Source organism: Ursus americanus, chromosome 18, assembly GCF_024610735.1.
Source record: "Ursus americanus isolate L20-20 chromosome 18, mUrsAme1.1.p, whole genome shotgun sequence".
In the NCBI taxonomy this organism is placed as follows: Eukaryota; Metazoa; Chordata; class Mammalia; order Carnivora; family Ursidae; genus Ursus; species Ursus americanus.
Genome location: NC_142144.1, coordinates 11,174,524 through 11,192,309, shown reverse-complemented (window position 1 = coordinate 11,192,309; position 17,786 = coordinate 11,174,524). Strand labels below are relative to the sequence as shown.

Here is a 17,786-nt window from a genome sequence, read left to right as displayed (position 1 = left end):
CAAAGAGCTCCCAGTCTCTTCTCTCTGCCATTTTTCCACCAGGAAGACAGTTTAGTCATAAATTGTCCAAAACTTCCTTCAAAGGCTCTTGGCATTCTCAGTCTTGGGTGCTGCTGAAGGAAATGGAGGGCATTTAAATGTAGTGACTGTCAACACCAAACAAGTTTTTAGATTGCCAGGCTTTTCATGGAAAACATATTTTTAGCTACACTCTTCTGGATGAGGAAACGGGAGGCTGGGAGAGGTGATGTGATTCACCCAAAGACATGTATTCAGTGAGACCAGAGCCAGGATTTGGACCCGAAACTTAACTCGTCTACTACTCAGCTTCTTTGTTTAAACCTCGGGGTCATGTTTAGCCAAATCTTATTGAGGGATTTACCTGGAAATCTAGAATTTCCCTTTGTTCAACCAACATACATCATACACTTCCTGCCTATCAGGCCCACTGCAGACCCAACTTCCCTCTTTTTTCTGTTGGAAACTGAAATCCTGGTCCTTATCCTCTCCTACTGCTCCCAAAGGAGCTCCTGTCGCTGTGGTTCCACCCCGAGCATTGGACCTGGTCCCTTGCTGCTTCTTAGCTGAAAAAAAACTGTCCTCCTACTCTCGCTTGGACACCTGAATTCTCTTGTGAAGGAGTGTTTTATCAGTTCCAGAACCATCTATAAATAAGCTCCTACCTTCCTGTGCCCAATGCCAGGGATATAGGAGGCACTCATAAATACTTGCTACAAAATGGAAATGACAGCTTTTGCTCACTTGGAATCCAATCTTTAACAACACCTACATAGCCCAGACTTCAGTATATACAGGAGAATTTTAGCCACACCCGTCTACCTAATCTACTTCCATTTTACCTGGGTGTTGTGTATTTCAACTGGATTTTGCTGGGTCATTTATATATATTTGCATTAACAGACTATAAACACATATATATGTAGTTATTAATTATAAAAATAGCACCTACTATTTATGGAACACCTGTTTTGTGTCAGTAGTAATTACTATTCATGTCTGACAGAAGAGAAAGGAGGCTCAGAGAGGTTCATTGACCTCAAAGCTAGTAAATGGGGAAGCCAGAACCAAAGCCAGGTTTTTCTGTTTCCACCACACCACACTTCATTGATTTCTATTTCTGTCACTAAGAATATCAACAATCTCACTAATTTTAGCATCAACTGTTTCCCTATGCAAAATCTCATGGCATCGATGAAAAGACAGATTGGACTGGACCCAGCTCCAGTCATCCAGAAGTCACTTCATAGCTGTGTTCAGACTGATGCCCCTTCACCACATGATCAGGCACATTTCAGCCTGCTTGCTAAAAATTCTCCATGGAATACATGATGCAGCATGTGGGAACTGATTCAGAACCCAACAGGCAGCATGGATAAAGAATCTAGAACTAGTATCTCTCACACAGAATCTGAGCATGTCCACTCTGGTGGAAGAATGGTTTCCAGAGTCAGGAGATACAATGCATTTTACAAAGACACCTGCAAAATTCAAACCTTAATTGTTCACACAGAATATAATTTTTGGTTCAACCATGTCCTCAAGAGCACCAGGAGTTAGCTACTGACTCGGCTCTTGATCTGGCTGGCCTCTGGGGGACAACATGAACTTGCCCTGATCTGCTCTGGAAAATATTTTGTCACAAAGGCATGTTAACAAGTGTCCAGAATAACCCAAATATACAATTCAATTTGGGAGCTGACTTGTAGTCCTTATTTAGGACTACTTCTGAAAGAGTAAGGCAGAAAAAGGAATTTACATGGGAAATACCATATGGTTTCTGCTGGGACCTTTTATTAGCAACATTTAATTATCATAGTGCCCGGTACATAGTAAGTGCTCTACAAATATTTTCTGAATGAAAAACATAAGACTATAATTAGCAAGTCACCAAGAAGCCTACATGAAAAATTTTTTCACAAAATCTTGGTGATGGGTACAACTTATTCTCTAAAACTCTGGAGGACATTAGTAAGGAAAGCTGTAATATCCGATGGCCTTACATTTCAAGTGCAGGCTCTACCATTTCTTAGCTGTGTGACAGTGGTTTAAGTCACTAAACCTCCCTGAGCTTCGATTTCCTAATCCATACAATGGAGCTAATTATGAATTATTATTTATGGCTTGATTTGAAGATCTGCAATAATGTTTATAAAGAGTGTGACACACACACTACTCAATAGATGGTGATTATTACAATGAAGGGAAATGCAGCAAGTTAATCCCTTTGTCCCAGAAATAGGAAGGCCCTCCCAACACTGGCCAAGGTCAGGGCTGCCGTCAGCCAAGGTAGGGAACATTCTCATTTTCACTTTCAAAGTCAAGAAAATGGTACATATCTAAAGTAGAAAGGAACCAGCAACACATGTTTTTAAATATTCATAAGGGCTGGAAATGTCTTACTCCTTTCGTTTTCTCTGCCATCTGCTTTTGTTTCTTTTCTTTTCATTCTTATGCCACAGCTGCAAATGAAAACAACCATACAATAACTCAAGTTAAATAAAAAAAAAAAATCAAAATAAAAACAATCTGAGGGGTAAAAAGAAAAGATGAATTATAAAGTTTTCCCCTGAGCTCACAGAGCAGCAGAAGTAAGAATGCTTGATGTGAGTTAAACCTTCTGGAAACCAAAATCCATGTCCCATGTTTATAATAACCATGATAAGAGCAACCACCATTTCCTACATGGCCCCTCTGTGCTACCTGATGACCAGTATCTCTAATTCTAAAGCCACTCTTCAAAGTAGGTAAATTAAACCCACTTTACAGAAAAAGATACTGCAAGGCAAAGAGACAAAATAGATTTTTAATGGTGACACAGCTAATAAGAGGTGAAATTGAGATTTGAATCCAGGTCTGTCTGAATCCAAAGCCGAGGCACTTTCTCTACCACTCTCTCCAAAAATGGGAAGGGATTTGAAAATTTTAATTTGGGAAATATTTAAGGCAGACCATTTGTACTAAACTGATTTATTCAGATAATTAAAATCTGTGATTATACCTCTAATTAAAGTTAACTCAGATAATTGGTTGCTGTATTTGTGAATGTGCAATTAGAGTCTTCCACATAATTGTGGGGTTTTCGGCATCATACTTTCCATTTATTCACCGCATCCCAGAGCTTTGCTCTACTGGCCTCTGTTCTACCCAAGGCTGCATTATAGCTCTTGGCGTCTCTGGGCCCAAGGACCATGACTTGTGATACCAACAGCAGGATCTGGACTCAGCCCCATTTAACATGTCTTTGTCCAGAAGTCAATGAACACCTCATCTTCAAGTGCAATGTAAAAAGCTCTCACAGCCTACACTGTTGTCCTGAAAACCCCTAGCAGCATGTACCTGAAGAAAAACTGGCAGCAGTGGTCCTCATGTGTTAATTACACTTTCGAAGTCTATTATGCATAGAAAGGGCACCTGCTGGCAGTGAAAATGACTAGAATCTGCCCTTCCTGTGCAGTGAGTAAATTGAGAGTTCATTTCTACAGGAGATAATAGTTTTCAGATTCCATTTCGTGTATCCCCTGCATGGGGACGTACTTAACATTTAAATCATCTGCAGAGGAACAAACCTCCTTCAAATTTACATGTTTCAAGCTCCTAGCACTTTACTTAAAATGCTAGTTATCCCTGCTGGCTCTTACCACCAAGGATTAAACTCAACAGTGGTGAAAGTCACCGAGCACAATAGAATAAAGTTATTAGCATTGACTCAAATTTCATGACATTTGTAGTTTCTGACCAAAGCAGTTGGTAGCAGGCTAAAGGTGATCAAATCAAGCCTTGAATGGAAGATCTGTTTTTTCTCTTGGGGCCTTTTATTACCACGTTCTTAATATCTCGTAGTTAATAAACAGATACCAATCCCTGCTGGCCTGTAATCATCCTTTGGTCAAATGTCAAAAAAGTTCTTTCGTGAAAACAAGAGACCAGGAGAGGGACTGCTATCATATACACAGGAACCTCCAAGACGGAGCCTAATCACAAAACCCACTCAGGCTCTGAAAAATACAAGTCTTAGCTCTGATTTTTTTGGAGTGGAAGTTGGGGTTGACAAGGGCTTAGTAGCCTTCATTGTCAAGTCTTCCCTTCTAAGTCTACCCGCCAGCATCATCACTCTCAGCCAAGCTGGTGACACAGTTCACAAGAGGGCTGGCATTAGAAAGGAAGTTAGAAAGAGGATCTCGGATCACCTTCCACAGGAAAGAGCAACACAGCCAATAAATCCTTTAAGCAAACAAGAAAGGAGGGCTGCAAAGAACAACTGGCTAGAAGAAATACTGATTTTTTTTTAAAGTGAAACTTTTCAAGTATAGAAACCATACCTTTTCATTGTAGAAACAGAATAACACAACACAAAACAAAAATCACACCGAGTTCCTCTCCCTCCTCCCCATCACAAATCCCTGCTGACACCGTGGTGTGTTTCCTCTTAGATCTCTGCCTGTGTGTGTGTCTACATATATACATACAGATACATCTACATATGTATACACACATCTTCACACACATTTTTGTGTTTCATAGACACATGAAATGTTTGTTTTTGTAAAAACGGAATCATACAGTACATGGCATCTATACTGGAACAAGTTACTAAACCTCTTGGGGCCTTGGTTTCCCAAGCTGTGAAATGGAGCTAATAATACCCGCCTCGCAGGGTTGCTAGAAGAATTAAGTGAGATCACAGACTGGGGCATAGGAGATGTTCAACACTGGCAGCTACTGTTACCACTGTAACTGACAAAGACTTTTTCTCTGCACAGTTCTAGGAATGTAAGCTGCTAGTTCTAAGCCGGCTTTTTAGCAATTTAGCAATTTAGCAACCAAAGCTTTCGAAATAATAGTAAAATAAAGTTGTACTATTTGGGAGGCAGAGGAAATACAATGCCTCTGCCAGGTCCTACCAATACCTGCACACAGAAGCCCATTTGTGCTGCCATCTGAAGCTCAGCATCAAGACACATAGGTGAGTCTCCTCCAGGGAGAACTCTTTCCTCTTACAGCACATGTCTGGGGTGATCTCTGTGGGGGGATCAGAGACATGTGTGCAGGGAAGGGACCTGTGTCAGTGTGTGTGTGTGTGTGTGTGTGTGTGTGTGTGTGTGTGTGTGTATGTGTGTGTGAGTATGGGGGCCACGTGTCTGGGTGGCGGTAGGTGCCTATGAGAGTCTTCTACATTGGGGGGGGGTGGCAGAAGGCTTCCATGTGCTAAGGGGACTGTGTGAGTCTATCTTAGGAACATTATGCCCCCTTTCTACATTTCCCATCTATTCCTCTCACTATCCTACTCCACCTTTGTCCTCTTTCCCCCTCTCATTCCCCTATATCTTTCTTCCTGTCTGAATGTCAGTGTCCTCTTCCGCCCAGCCCCCCAGTCTTTCATTCAAACAACAAACACTACTGGATAGCAAACATGGTCCTCTCCTTTGAGACACATGGCAGTATGGAAAAAACCAAGACAGTTGGTTTAGGACCTCAAAAGGAAGCAACAAGTCTAAGCAGAGAAACAGTCCCTTAATTTCATAAGAAGTGGGAGAAAGGCACAGATAAAAACAGCTACCTTGATAAGAAAGATATATAACTGAGAGAGAAATGAGCCGATTCACCTAGTGCTATGCACTGGAGAGGGCCACTGATGGCCCTGTGCTACATCTTGGTTGTACACATGGCTTCTTGGGATGAGAGTGAGCCCAACACATTCAAATTAGAAGTCCTGTAGAATACTCCCAGGACAATCTGGCTACTTCAGTGAACCCTTTCAGTGACAGGACTGCAAAATGGGCTGGAAGAACCCAGCAAAAATTATGACTGACCTGATGGTATATGTCCTAAAATCATCTGTTTTTAAGTGATGGGGCTGTGACCCCTCAATGGGTCACTTTCTCCTGAAGCTCTTAATTTCTGGCAGGCAGTACCTTTTCCTACATACATACAGTGCTCCCTTATCAACGTCTGCTGACTTGAGCTGTCTGGAGACAATGTCTTTATTTATTTATTTAAAAGATTTTATTTATTTATTTGACAGAGATAGAGACAGCCAGCGAGAGAGGGAACACAAGCAGGGGGAGTGGGAGAGGAAGAAGCAGGCTCATAGTGGAGGAGCCTGATGTGGGGCTCGATCCATACCGCCGGGATCACGCCCTGAGCTGAAGGCAGACGCTTAACCGCTGTGCCACCCAGGCGCCCCAGGAGACAATGTCTTTAATCACATTATGCTGGAGAAAGAAATTATTCAGAAGGAAAAGAGATCCAAATCTGTTACACAGTCTTTCTCGGTAATCTGTCGAGGGCAGACAGTGACAATATATCTGCGGAAACGTTTACTGAGCCCCCACCATTAGCCAGCTTTTCTACATTGTGTCCCTTCATCTGCTGGATCATTTATCTTTATATATTACATATGGAATAACTTCATTTTACAGATGAGGAAACAAAGTCTTAAGCCAAGTGACTTGCCCAAGATGGTAGAGCTGACTGACTCTAAAGCCTCCCTTCCTTCCACTAAAACACATTTCCCTGAACAGTCAAACTCCCATCAAAAAACTGCAGAGGGTTTTGAAGTCTGGCTTGTGCACCCAAACCACAGCTGCAAATGAGTCCCACAGAACGTGCCAGGGTATGGCTGAAACTTGAAGACCCTGGGGACCCCAACTGTTCCTCTCACCAGTCTCCAATCCATCTTGGGGGAAAAAGAAAAAAAAAATATCACACCACTACTTGGTGCTTTGGTCTCTCCAAATGAGAAATGGGGAAAGACCCACTGCCTTGAACTCGGAAGAACGCCACGGCACAGCTGAAAGCTGTTTGGAAACAAAAGGGCCAAGCTATCACCTGGCCTAAAATTCACATCGTTTTGAAGTTCGTAGTTTTAGTTTAGTCACCAGCGGCATTACAAGTGACAGCCCTAACATCCCGGTCAGGTGCTGGAGGAGGAAAAGCAGGGGACGGGGTGAGCAGCGGCCTTACCAGCAGTAGTCCAGGAGATGCGGAGGCAGGACGGGGATGTACACGTGCTGCCAGAACATGGGGTACAGCATGGCGGCGGACCCGTGGATGCAGGCAGTCAGCTGCAACACAAGCACATCAGAGCCTCAGAGCTAAGAAATCCGCGTGAGGAGACGCTGTCGCTGGAGGTGAGCGATGCAATTCAATGCCTACTTCTCGACATACTTAAAATTGTAAGTTAACTCAACCACTTGAATTCAAATGTAGTGAGAGCTTGCTTTTCATAAGATATCTTCCTCCCCACCCTGATCATGAAGCTAACGCATAACGACAGTAACAATTTTAGAAAATGGAAAAAGGGGCAAAAGAAAATAAAAGTCTTTCACCATCTGCAAATAACTTGGGGTATTACAAACAAAGCACTTTTACTCCCCATTCTAATAAAATTAGGGTTCCTGTAAACACAGTGCTCAGTTGCCTTCTTTTAAAGTTTATGTTTATTTGCTTGCATTTTCTCACATCCTTAAATATTCCTAGAAAACATATCTTTTAATGACACTCAATGAATTTCCCACACTATAACCACTTTCCTGCCATTACGTTATATAATCAGATCATGTCAATAATTTTTTCACATGGTTCCTAGATGTAAGATTCAGAGACACTAACTATAGTTTAAATATAATAAATGTATTAATATAATAAATAAAGGATGGAGGCTCTTTACACTCCTGCAAGCCATGCATTAGAATGTCCTCTCCATACCTCACCAGTGCTAAGAAAGGTAGTCAAGTTAGCAGCTTTGAAAGTGTATCTATCTGGATTTTATTTTTATTCCTCTGATCATATCTAAGGCTTAATGTCTTGTCATATTTCTTGGTTATATTTCATAGGTAAAAGGTCTGTTCATGGGGTGCCTGGGTGGCACAGTGGTTAAGCGTCTGCCTTCGGCTCAGGGCGTGATCCTGGCGTTATGGGATCGAGCCCCACATCAGGCTCTTCCGCTATGAGCCTGCTTCTTCCTCTCCCACTCCCCCTGCTTGTGTTCCCTCTCTCGCTGGCTGTCTCTATCTCTGTCGAATACATAAATAAAATCTTAAAAAAAAAAAAGGTCTGTTCATATTCTTAGTCACTAATAAGTATTAGTATTTTTTAAAAGTGATTTATAAGTGAACACTGGATATACAAAGGATACTAATGCCTTATAATGTTTCTGAAAATAATTTATCCTTCTATAATTTACTTTGAATTTGGCGGGGGTGGGGGAGAAGGTTTAAATAATTTCACAGACAAATTTTTTCCTTCATGATGGTTTCTACTGCTGTTGTACTACGAAAGTCCTCCCAAATTCTTCCCCAGCATTTAACTCTTTAATCCATCTGGAATTAATTTAGGTTTAAGGACAGAGGTGAGAATTTATTTTTTCCACATAGTTAATCAATTGCCCCAGCACTGTTTATTGACTAATCCTTCCTCTCCCTCTTCTTTTGACCTGCCGCTATTTCATATTCCTTCTTTTTCTTAAGAGCTAGACACACCATATCAGGATTTGATATAATTAAAAAATTAGGGACAGAGATATAATGGAATAAAATTGCTACAAAATTCAATATAGTGAAAGAAGGGAAAAAACCCAACACCTTTGGAGATATGGCTATGAAGTGACAAAAGCCAACAACACATGTTTCTTTCTGCCTTTTTTCTTTAATGTTTCTTTGGTTTCTGGGAAGCCTGTTCCCATGAGGACTTTGCTTCTTTTGGAAGCTGTTAACTGGCCTTTGCTGACAGAAGGACATTTACGTGGCGAAAGAGTGACGTGCCAAGGCCCAGTTAAAAGAATCCCAGAGGTTAGTGTAACATGAACAGCTTTAAATTGGATATTCTGCTGATGTTTCCCAGTTGTGAGGGCTGTGTATTAAATCCACCGCTGCTACTTTCTTCCCCCTCCTGCTCCCTCCAGACCCTGTTCTTTAAATCAGGTACATGTCATGAACAGGAGCTGATCCAGCAAGCTCACAAGAGTTGTTCCCAGCTACTCTGCCAAGGCCTGTAGGTTTAACCCATCCCTTCTCAACCCATTTCAGTAGGAGTCCATATAAAGAAGGCTGTCATATTTTACATGACTCATCTCTTCAGGGTTAGAAGACATGAAAAAATCTTTGCTGGTGTTGAACGAGGAGAAAATGAACAAACTTCACTCCAACTGCACCCTGAAGTCAGGCTGGAGGGTTACCCTGGCTTTGGGCCCCAGTTCCTCCTGCCCATCCTTTAACCAGCTGCCAAAGGACTCAGACTAAAGTGCAGGTCCAGTCATGTCACATCCTCCTCAGAAGGCTTTGGGGGCACGTCTGGGGCAGGCGTGTCTCCACCAGCTTCCGGTCTACCTGTAGAGCAGCTTCTCCAGCCACAGTCTCGACTGCCTTCTCCAAGTTTCTCCTTTGAATAAATCATTTCAGACTTAGGAGTAGCTATGTACTGCTTTCCCGGAACTGTGCCCCTCACAAACACCTCCTCCTCTGGGTCTCTGCGAAAGCACTACTTTCCTCGCATGGCTCTTCTGGCCATAAGCCCCCATTATTAATGGGACTATACCTGTCTGCACGTTTGTCCTCTCAGTGGGAAGTACAGAAAGACCCTGCCTCTCTTCCTTTCCATGTTCTCAGTGGCACAGCGTCTATGTAAGTGCAAGTCAAGGCAATGTTTCCTCCATAAATAGAAAACAATTCCTACTTAAAATATATTCACAATATAAAGACAGTTAGTGGCCTGGCTTTTAACTATTGGACCAACATTTTCCTGAATCTCACAGAGTGGGGTATATGACTCAAATTCCAAAACAGAAATGGCAAGCTTAGACACACAAATATGCCACTTTCGGGAAATCGTGTCAATGGATTCATTCATTCATTCATTCTTTTAATAATATGCTTACTCTACAACTCTACAACACATCAAATAAATAAGTAAAAGCACTTTAAAATCTCTAAGGTGCTGTACAAATATAAGACGTTCTCATCACATGAATTCATTTGTAATTCTCTTTGGGAAAGTCATTCAATAGAATATTCCTGGTTGAGATAGAACTTGATTACTTCCCTCTTTTTAGCTTGAATTGGTTTGAGTCAAAATCCTATTTCAAGCAATAAAGTGGCAGAGATCTTATCTTCAGACAATGTTCTTTTTCATGTCTCCTTTCCCTCAAGAAGACCTAGAAGCTAAATGTCAAGATTTCAAAATTACCTATCCCTCATAAAAATCGAACTTTAAAGGTCCTTGATCATCATCCTCATTGGGGGTTTTCTAGAAGCCAAATCTCTGTAATTGGAGTAAAATGTATTTACCCATTTGGTTAAGAAAACAAACAAACAAACAAAAAAAGAGGAGTGTTTGGCTCTTTTCCAAAATGCAAAGTGGCAAAATAATGTACATTGTTACTTAGGAATAGTGGTGAGTCAACCACAAGAAAAGTGTTATGATTTATCTGTGCTTAATCAGAAATAATATTATATCCCATAAATTACCATTAGCCACTTATTTTAAAAACAACTCTAAGGCCAACTCCATTTGCAAAAATAAGGCTGCTAAAGGCCTATGCTCATTCCTTACAGAACACAAAATTTTAAGGTAATGAAAGTACACAATTTGGATTATAGTCAAAAAGGGGTATTGTGAATATTAAATTGAAGTCCAAGTTGAAGAAAATGATCCTATCAAAATCTCACTCAGTGGGAGAATAGAAAGATAGTATGTGTAAAATTTGCCCAAAGTCATTAGTCACAATGAATATTCATCAGAAGCCAATTATCAATCCCATTTAATGACACCCCAAAAGATTTTGCCCTGAAGCAGCTGAATAGTCTAAGACTCCAGACAAAACTAGACAAATTATACAGCCAACAGCCAGTCTAGCCAGGACACAGATTGTAAAGTAAACCACTGGTGGGTTTCTAGACGCACTTTTAGCAAATTCTGTCCTCAATTAAAGGTGCACAAGGTCAGTTCTATCTTGGAGCTTTCTGTATGGCTCCATTAGTTTCCTTTGAGGCAAAGGGAGAGAAAGAAAGAAGGCAACAGGGATAGGACAGGGAGAGTGATCAATGATAGAGCTGGAAAAATCAGGAAGACATTATGTATATGTGTGGGTGTGTGTGGATATATATATCTATTGGAGATATATATGTATATATATAATTTTTTCCCCCTTAGTTTAAGGTATTTCTCAGATATAATGCCCAGGTAGCCACAGTCTTAGATTTTAGTTCCTTGGCTGATTCCTAATGGTAGCTGTGCAGTTTAACATGAAACAAAAGTAAGACTCTCCCCTTAAAAACAAACAAACAAACAAACAAACAAACAAACAAACAGCCAAGGAATCCCCACAGTATATGTGCCAGCCACCAGGTTAGGGGTTTAGGATACCGAAGAGTATTGTTTTAGAAGCGTGCATGTTTACATACATATACGCTCATCACCATATTTCACAGATGCAGAAACAGCTTCAGAGGTGAAATAACTTGCCCAAAGCCACACAGCTCGTAAGTGACAGAACCGGGACTCACATCCAGGTCTGTCAGACTGTAACGGCCACTGTGTTTCCACAATGCATAAATTAACTAAAAAGATTTTTGATTGCCTACCCTGTGCCTACACACCGTGCTGAGGAGCCTGAACTAGGTGAGACACCACTCCTATCGGCATGGCCAAATTATGTAGAAATACGTTTGCCTTGCTGTTAGATGACCAAATATCTGGGGTAAAATACCAATTAACAGAAAATAATCATTTTTAAAACAGACACAGATCTGATAATTTCCTAGGATTAGTTACACTTAACTAGAGTGTTGTATTGTCTTTTATCCACTGGAAATTCTAGACAATGGCATAATGATTGTTGGTCAAACGGATAGGCTTACACCCCAATCTGGCACACCTATTTCAAAGTCTGGTTTTCTGTCATGTTTCCTTTCATATACTTGCATGGAGCTGCCATTAACTCTCTTTTTGATCTGAGCAAGCCGCTTCCACTCCTGGGTCTCAATTTCACCTATAGGGAAAACGAGAAGTTGGACTCCATCATCTCTGTGCCCTCTTCCAGCTTTGACAATTTCCAATCTAGAGGAATTACCATCCTTTGACCTGAAGAATGTGCCTCCTCTGCCCCAGCTCACCTTCTTCAGCTATACGAAGTATAAGTAAAACAGGGGCCCACCTAGAATTCCTGTGCTATCTTGGAACTACCACCTTTCAGCCACTGCAGCCCTAAAACGTGGCTGTGGAGGGCACAGCCTTCCCCTGTGCTTGGCCCCCGACACTCTGGGTATCTCAGATGATCTTAGAAGACCAGGGGGCATGAAACTAAAGATGTGAGCTCCTCAAGGACGGAGACCATTTGATTTCCCCTCCCTATCTCACTATGCTTGACACAGAGCAGGTGCTGGGCAGTTGTTGGGGAATGTAAGGATGCCTCCAGCTTAACACCATGAGGAATGGTAGGCAAGATTACCAGACATTTAACAAATTGTAACTGCTTAAGAGATCACAATGGGTAGTAAGGAGGGCACGTATTGCATGGTGCACTGGGTGTTATATGCAACCAATGAATCATCGAACTTTACATCAAAAAATAAAAAAAAAAAAGAGATCACAATTAGAAGCTGCACATTTCTAAAAGGTATTGAGATTCCAAGTTCTAAAGGCAGACAGAGGAAAAAATCAGATGGTCACAGTCATTCTTCACATCCTAGAACTCAGGAAGCTGAAAAGATCAAACTGACACCTGCTTCATCACAGGGTTAGTTGGAGGCAGAATTTCGATTTCCCTCTGAAGCCAAACACCAGGAAATTGATAAAAACAAAGAGTACAGAAAGAATACCAGAAAGCTAGCTTTAAAGATAGGTCATTTTTAAGTCTACTCATTTCAACTACGAATCATCTTAAGTAAAACAGTTGCAGAAAACGTTATGTGTCTCGTAGAAATTGTTAGCTCCCTCAGTTTGAGAACCAGATTCCTTTATTTAATTATAAGCCATCTTTGTAGTCATCAAGAAATAAACGGTACCATGATTCAAACAGTGTTGCTGATTTTGTTTTTGATTTTTATTTATTCTCAAATAGAAAACCCATTATGATATCAACAAAAAGTTTTTTTGTAGGGACTATGAAAGTTAATCTACTCAACCCTTCCAAGGGTATGAGGAAAACCTTTCATTATAAACGGTTCAGCTATGATCAAATTGTGTTTACTATATTTAGTGAGGGAAGAGTTGGCTTTTAAGAAACTATCAAAGATGCTTTAACAGAAAGACAATTTATAAAGCCTTAGAAATCAAAGACCTTCAGCTGGTCTAGACAGATGCCAGACACGTGCGTGGAAAGAAGGAAAAGAGCAAAGAATGTCCTGCTTTTCTTAGAAGCCAAAATGTAATGCTTCCTTAATTTTTTTTTTTTTTTTTGCAGGGGGTGGGGGCAATCTTTTTTCCAGTAGTTTCACTTAGTTGGATGGAATACATCCTACCTCTTGCTTCTCCACTATCTTCTGGGGAAAGAGAAGGGGGAAAAAAAAATCCAACACACCAACACAGAGTCGAGGGGAGGGCCTTCCTCTAAGAGCGAGATCATCCAGTCATCCAGTCGCCTGCTTAATCACTTCTCTCTTTCCTTTTTTAAAAAGGGATCTACTAGGTAAAGTAATTAGAATAAGTTATTAGCCAGGGCAATAAGCTTTTGTGCCAAGATCGGACCCTGCAAAATACGAAAGCAACTAGAATTGCCAGAGAAAAGCTTTAGCTTCCAAAGCAGAGGCAGAAACAATGGTATGGCCCACTATAATGTAAACAAGCCCATAGCACCAAGAGTGAGGGGAGTGAAGCCGTTTCTTTAAGATGAAAGAGAAAAAGGCAAAGTTACATTGAGATTGATAATTCATTTTAATACAGGGACAGCAAGGTGCTGTCCCTCCTCCATTCTGTGCCTGTGACAGACATTACTAACTGTGGAGTTAGGACATGGCCTGAAGATTCCTCCAAACACATAACCATTGTCAATGGATCCAAGTTGGCAGTCAAAAGGAATCTATCAGCCACCTCAAGTTTCGTATAAGTGAATATTAATGGTTCTCGGAAAATATTTCTAAGATCATAATTTATGTTTACCTAATTTACACTGCTGCTTTAATAAAGAATCACATTTTTTAAAAAGAAAGAAAACACAGGGGCACCTGGGTGGCGCAGTCGGTTAAGTACCCGACTCTCAGCATTAGCTCAGGTCATGAGGTCATGAAATTGAGCCCCGTGCTGGGCTCTTCGCTCAGCATGGAGTCTGCTTAAGATTCTCTCTCTCTTCTGCCTCGCCCCCCAACCCCACGTGCACATTCTCTCTAAAAAAAAAAATCTTAAAAAAAAAAGTAGTGTAACCGAACATGGAATCATGAGTACCTACCTATCAGGTATCCATACATGAAGAAGCAGGAAACCTCAGGCAGTAGGAGTCACTAGATTTGAAGGCATGGGGGGAAAATATCTTCCCTATAGCATTTTTTCAGGCAAATCCGACCTTAGAAAATACTAGTAAACTCAGGAAGATTGAAGCTGTAATATAGCTACCACCATGACCACTTCACTTCCTCTGCATTTACTACTGCAAGCACCATTCCAAGTGCTTCTATGTGTTTACTAATCTCATCTTTTTAACAGCCCTGTAAGGTAGGTGACACTACTGTCCCCACTCCACAGATGAGGAAACCAAGGTGACTACATATTTAAGGACCTTGTGCAAGGTCACAGAGCTAGTGGCAGAGCTAGGAGATGAACGTAGGGAGTCTAGCTCTGGAGTCTGTGCTCTTAGCTCACAGGAAACTGCCTCTGTGCTAGGATCTGTATTAATCCGACTATTACTGAGAATCCACTACGTGTACAAGCCATGCCCTCAAGCAATTTAAAATAGCGAGAGAAAGATCAAAATGCAAACAATCAACTTCAACACAAAGGCATTATACAAGAGGTGGCATAAAAGAGGTTCAAGTGTGTTAGCACATAAAGAAGGAATCATTAATTCTGCCTGGGGCAAGAATCAGGCCTGCTTCCTAGAGCGAGCAAGACAGACATCAGATCAGAGTCTGGAAGGATGAAGACAGGAAGCTGCTAGTCTTCCTCTCTGGGAGCGTGGTCAGGTGGTAACCCTGGGTCAAGTACACACAGCAACCTCTTAGGCCACTCAACCTCTATGCAGTCATGACTGTGGAGATTTGAACAAGAAATGACAATTTAGTCAATGACTAAGTGACTAATGAGAAGTGGGTGGATGTGGTAAACCTCATATGAGTTGCCATGACTATTCTTTGTTGCTTGGATTCATTCACCATCTACTATCACCAGTTATACTAATTAAAACTTCACAACACTTCCAGGATCTCTACAGCCCTCTTTGCTTCTGAAGGTCAAATCAGGGTTGACTGCCCTTTAGAGTCAACTAACCTCTGCTGACTGAGCAGTATGTGGCCAGCACTGCGCCACGTCCTTTCACATCTACAACCATTTAATTCTTTCAACACCCCTAAAGTGGGTATTAATACTATCCCCATTTTTACACAGAAGGACAAAAAGATTCAGAAAAATCAAGTAAGTTGCCTAGAGCCATACGGTTAGGGAGGATTAAGTACACAGGTAGGAATTAAACAAAAGCATCCTGACTTGAAGTCTGGTACTCCTTATGCAGCCTTGTCGTCCTTTTTCTTGGGAAAAGATCACCAGCATGGCTGGCTGAATCATCTAGCTGGCAGACTACATAGCTATCAAGATAGCAAAAGAGACAAAAATGTGAGTTTTCATAAGATCTGTACCAACCTAAGAGCACAGTCTAATCTCACATCACACTATGGCTCGCCAAAGTGACCACACTTTCAGCCTACAGAAACCACAGGAAATCATGAGTTCTTATTCTTGCTGACTTAGCACCTAGTAGGTGCTCAAGTTTCTTTAATAAAGTCCGCATGACATCTGCCAACATGGGTGCCATTTAGGGTTTCTCAAGCATATTAAGATATCGGTGACTTGAATATTACCCATTAGTGCTTTTTGGTAGAGATCTGATTCATAAGAGTCATATAAAAAATAAGCTATAATCAGTTCTATAACCTAAAGAATATACTATTTCACAAATTGACCACACCACTAAAATAATAAATAAGATTCTTGGCCATGTTCTCAATGCACTGGCTAAAAGAACTCTCACCTCTATCTCTTTATACACATGCACCCCAAATTACAATGGTGGACTGCATCGGCAACCAACACTATTGACAGCTTACATAGATTATACTTAGCTCTGTCCGATCCTAGACTAGCCAGTGCCAAAATCAAAGCTCTCCTAAAGAGAAACATGGAAACAAAGAATTTTTTAGTGCTAGTCTGTACTCACGTCTTCTAAACAAACTTAATCAGGCTCCATTATGTAGTCTCAAAATGAAAATTAGTCTAATGATGCAAAATAACAGTAATCAAAGAATAAATATTGTTTTTGTCTTAGAGAATGGTCTATTTACTGTTTCTGAATCTGGCTGTGTATCAATCATTTAAGGAACCTTAAAAAAAAATAGACTTTTTGTGGTTTCATGCTAGACCTTTTGAACCAGAATGTCCAGAGGTGGTGCCCCCCCAACCGGGATTTTTAACATGTTCTCTGGGTCATTCTGAGACAAATAACCCATTTGGGGTTATTGGCATTTGGGGATCACTAGCAATCTGAATCCTATGTCTAGTCCCAAGCAGGTGCTTAATGCTTACTGAAGCAATGGGAGAAGAAACAGGAGAGGAAGAGCAGGAACTAGTTAGGGATACCTTGACTGGTTGAAATCACAGCCATTTTTAAAGTATCGCAAATTAACCTGTTGATCCTCTCTATATTACAGAGTCTCTATAACATCTTGAGGTTCTTCATTCTACATACAGTTCAACATGAACAAGAGAAAACAAACTCACATGTAATTAAATGAAGAACATTGTTCAAAAGTCAGTTAATTGTATTTACATTTCAAAACCAGAGAAAAACCACATAAATAAAACCTACCTTTTCTCCTACTTCCTCCCAATGGAAGTTCCTTTCATTTCTTTATAAGTTTTTAATATTCTCTGAGCCACAATAAAATTTTATGTGATGAAGATTAGAGAGGCTGCACTATTTGAAAGTTTGGCTGCAGAGTCTGTATTTCACGCCCCTTCATTACATTTCGTTGAGGATTTCCCTCTTCACCAAGAGGATTAGTTTTCTTCTCACTTCTTTGAATACTCTTCTTAGGTTGTTAGTGTGAACTAGGTTAATCTCTCTTTTTTAACATATAAAAGATGAACAAACAAAATGTTCGATTTATTTTATTTTTTAAATAGAACACTAAATTTAGTCTTAGAATTCTCTGTTTGGTAAGTTTCCAGTTACAAGGTCTTGGCTTCCCTTGAGCACAGTTTGAAACAAAATAATGCAGTTTGTTCCTACGGCTGGAACATGCAGAGTGGAGTGTGCAGGCAAAGAGGCCCTGGCTCTGGTCCAGTATTTCCAACCTTCTTAAACTGCCACTCTCATCTCTGCTTTAAGAGTAGCAGATAAGCACACGGGATTAGTTATTTCTAGTCCAGAAGAGCTAGGAAAGCTTGACACACGTCTTTCGGGTGCACATCCCATGACACAGGCTGGCATAGGCATGAACAGGTGGAGTTCATCAGGAAAAAAGTGAAAATGAAGCCAAATCTGAAAACCCACATAGTGCACAACCTGGCCCGTCTTAGGTGACAAGACCAGGTGGTGCTGAGATAATGGAGGCTCTTAGTGGGAG

General features: G+C 40.9%; 1 protein-coding gene across 7 annotated transcripts in view; it reads right to left on the bottom strand.

Moving 5' to 3' along the window:
• The window catches only part of DENND1A (DENN domain containing 1A), a 489,116-nt gene that overhangs the window by 211,465 nt on the left and 259,865 nt on the right, over positions 1-17,786 (bottom strand). For all 7 annotated transcript variants that reach the window (XM_045790973.2, XM_045790978.2, XM_045790976.2 and 4 more), the window contains one exon: positions 6,985-7,085. In XM_045790973.2, coding sequence (XP_045646929.2) covers positions 6,985-7,085 — 101 coding nt within the window. The remainder of the gene's footprint in view (positions 1-6,984; positions 7,086-17,786) is intronic.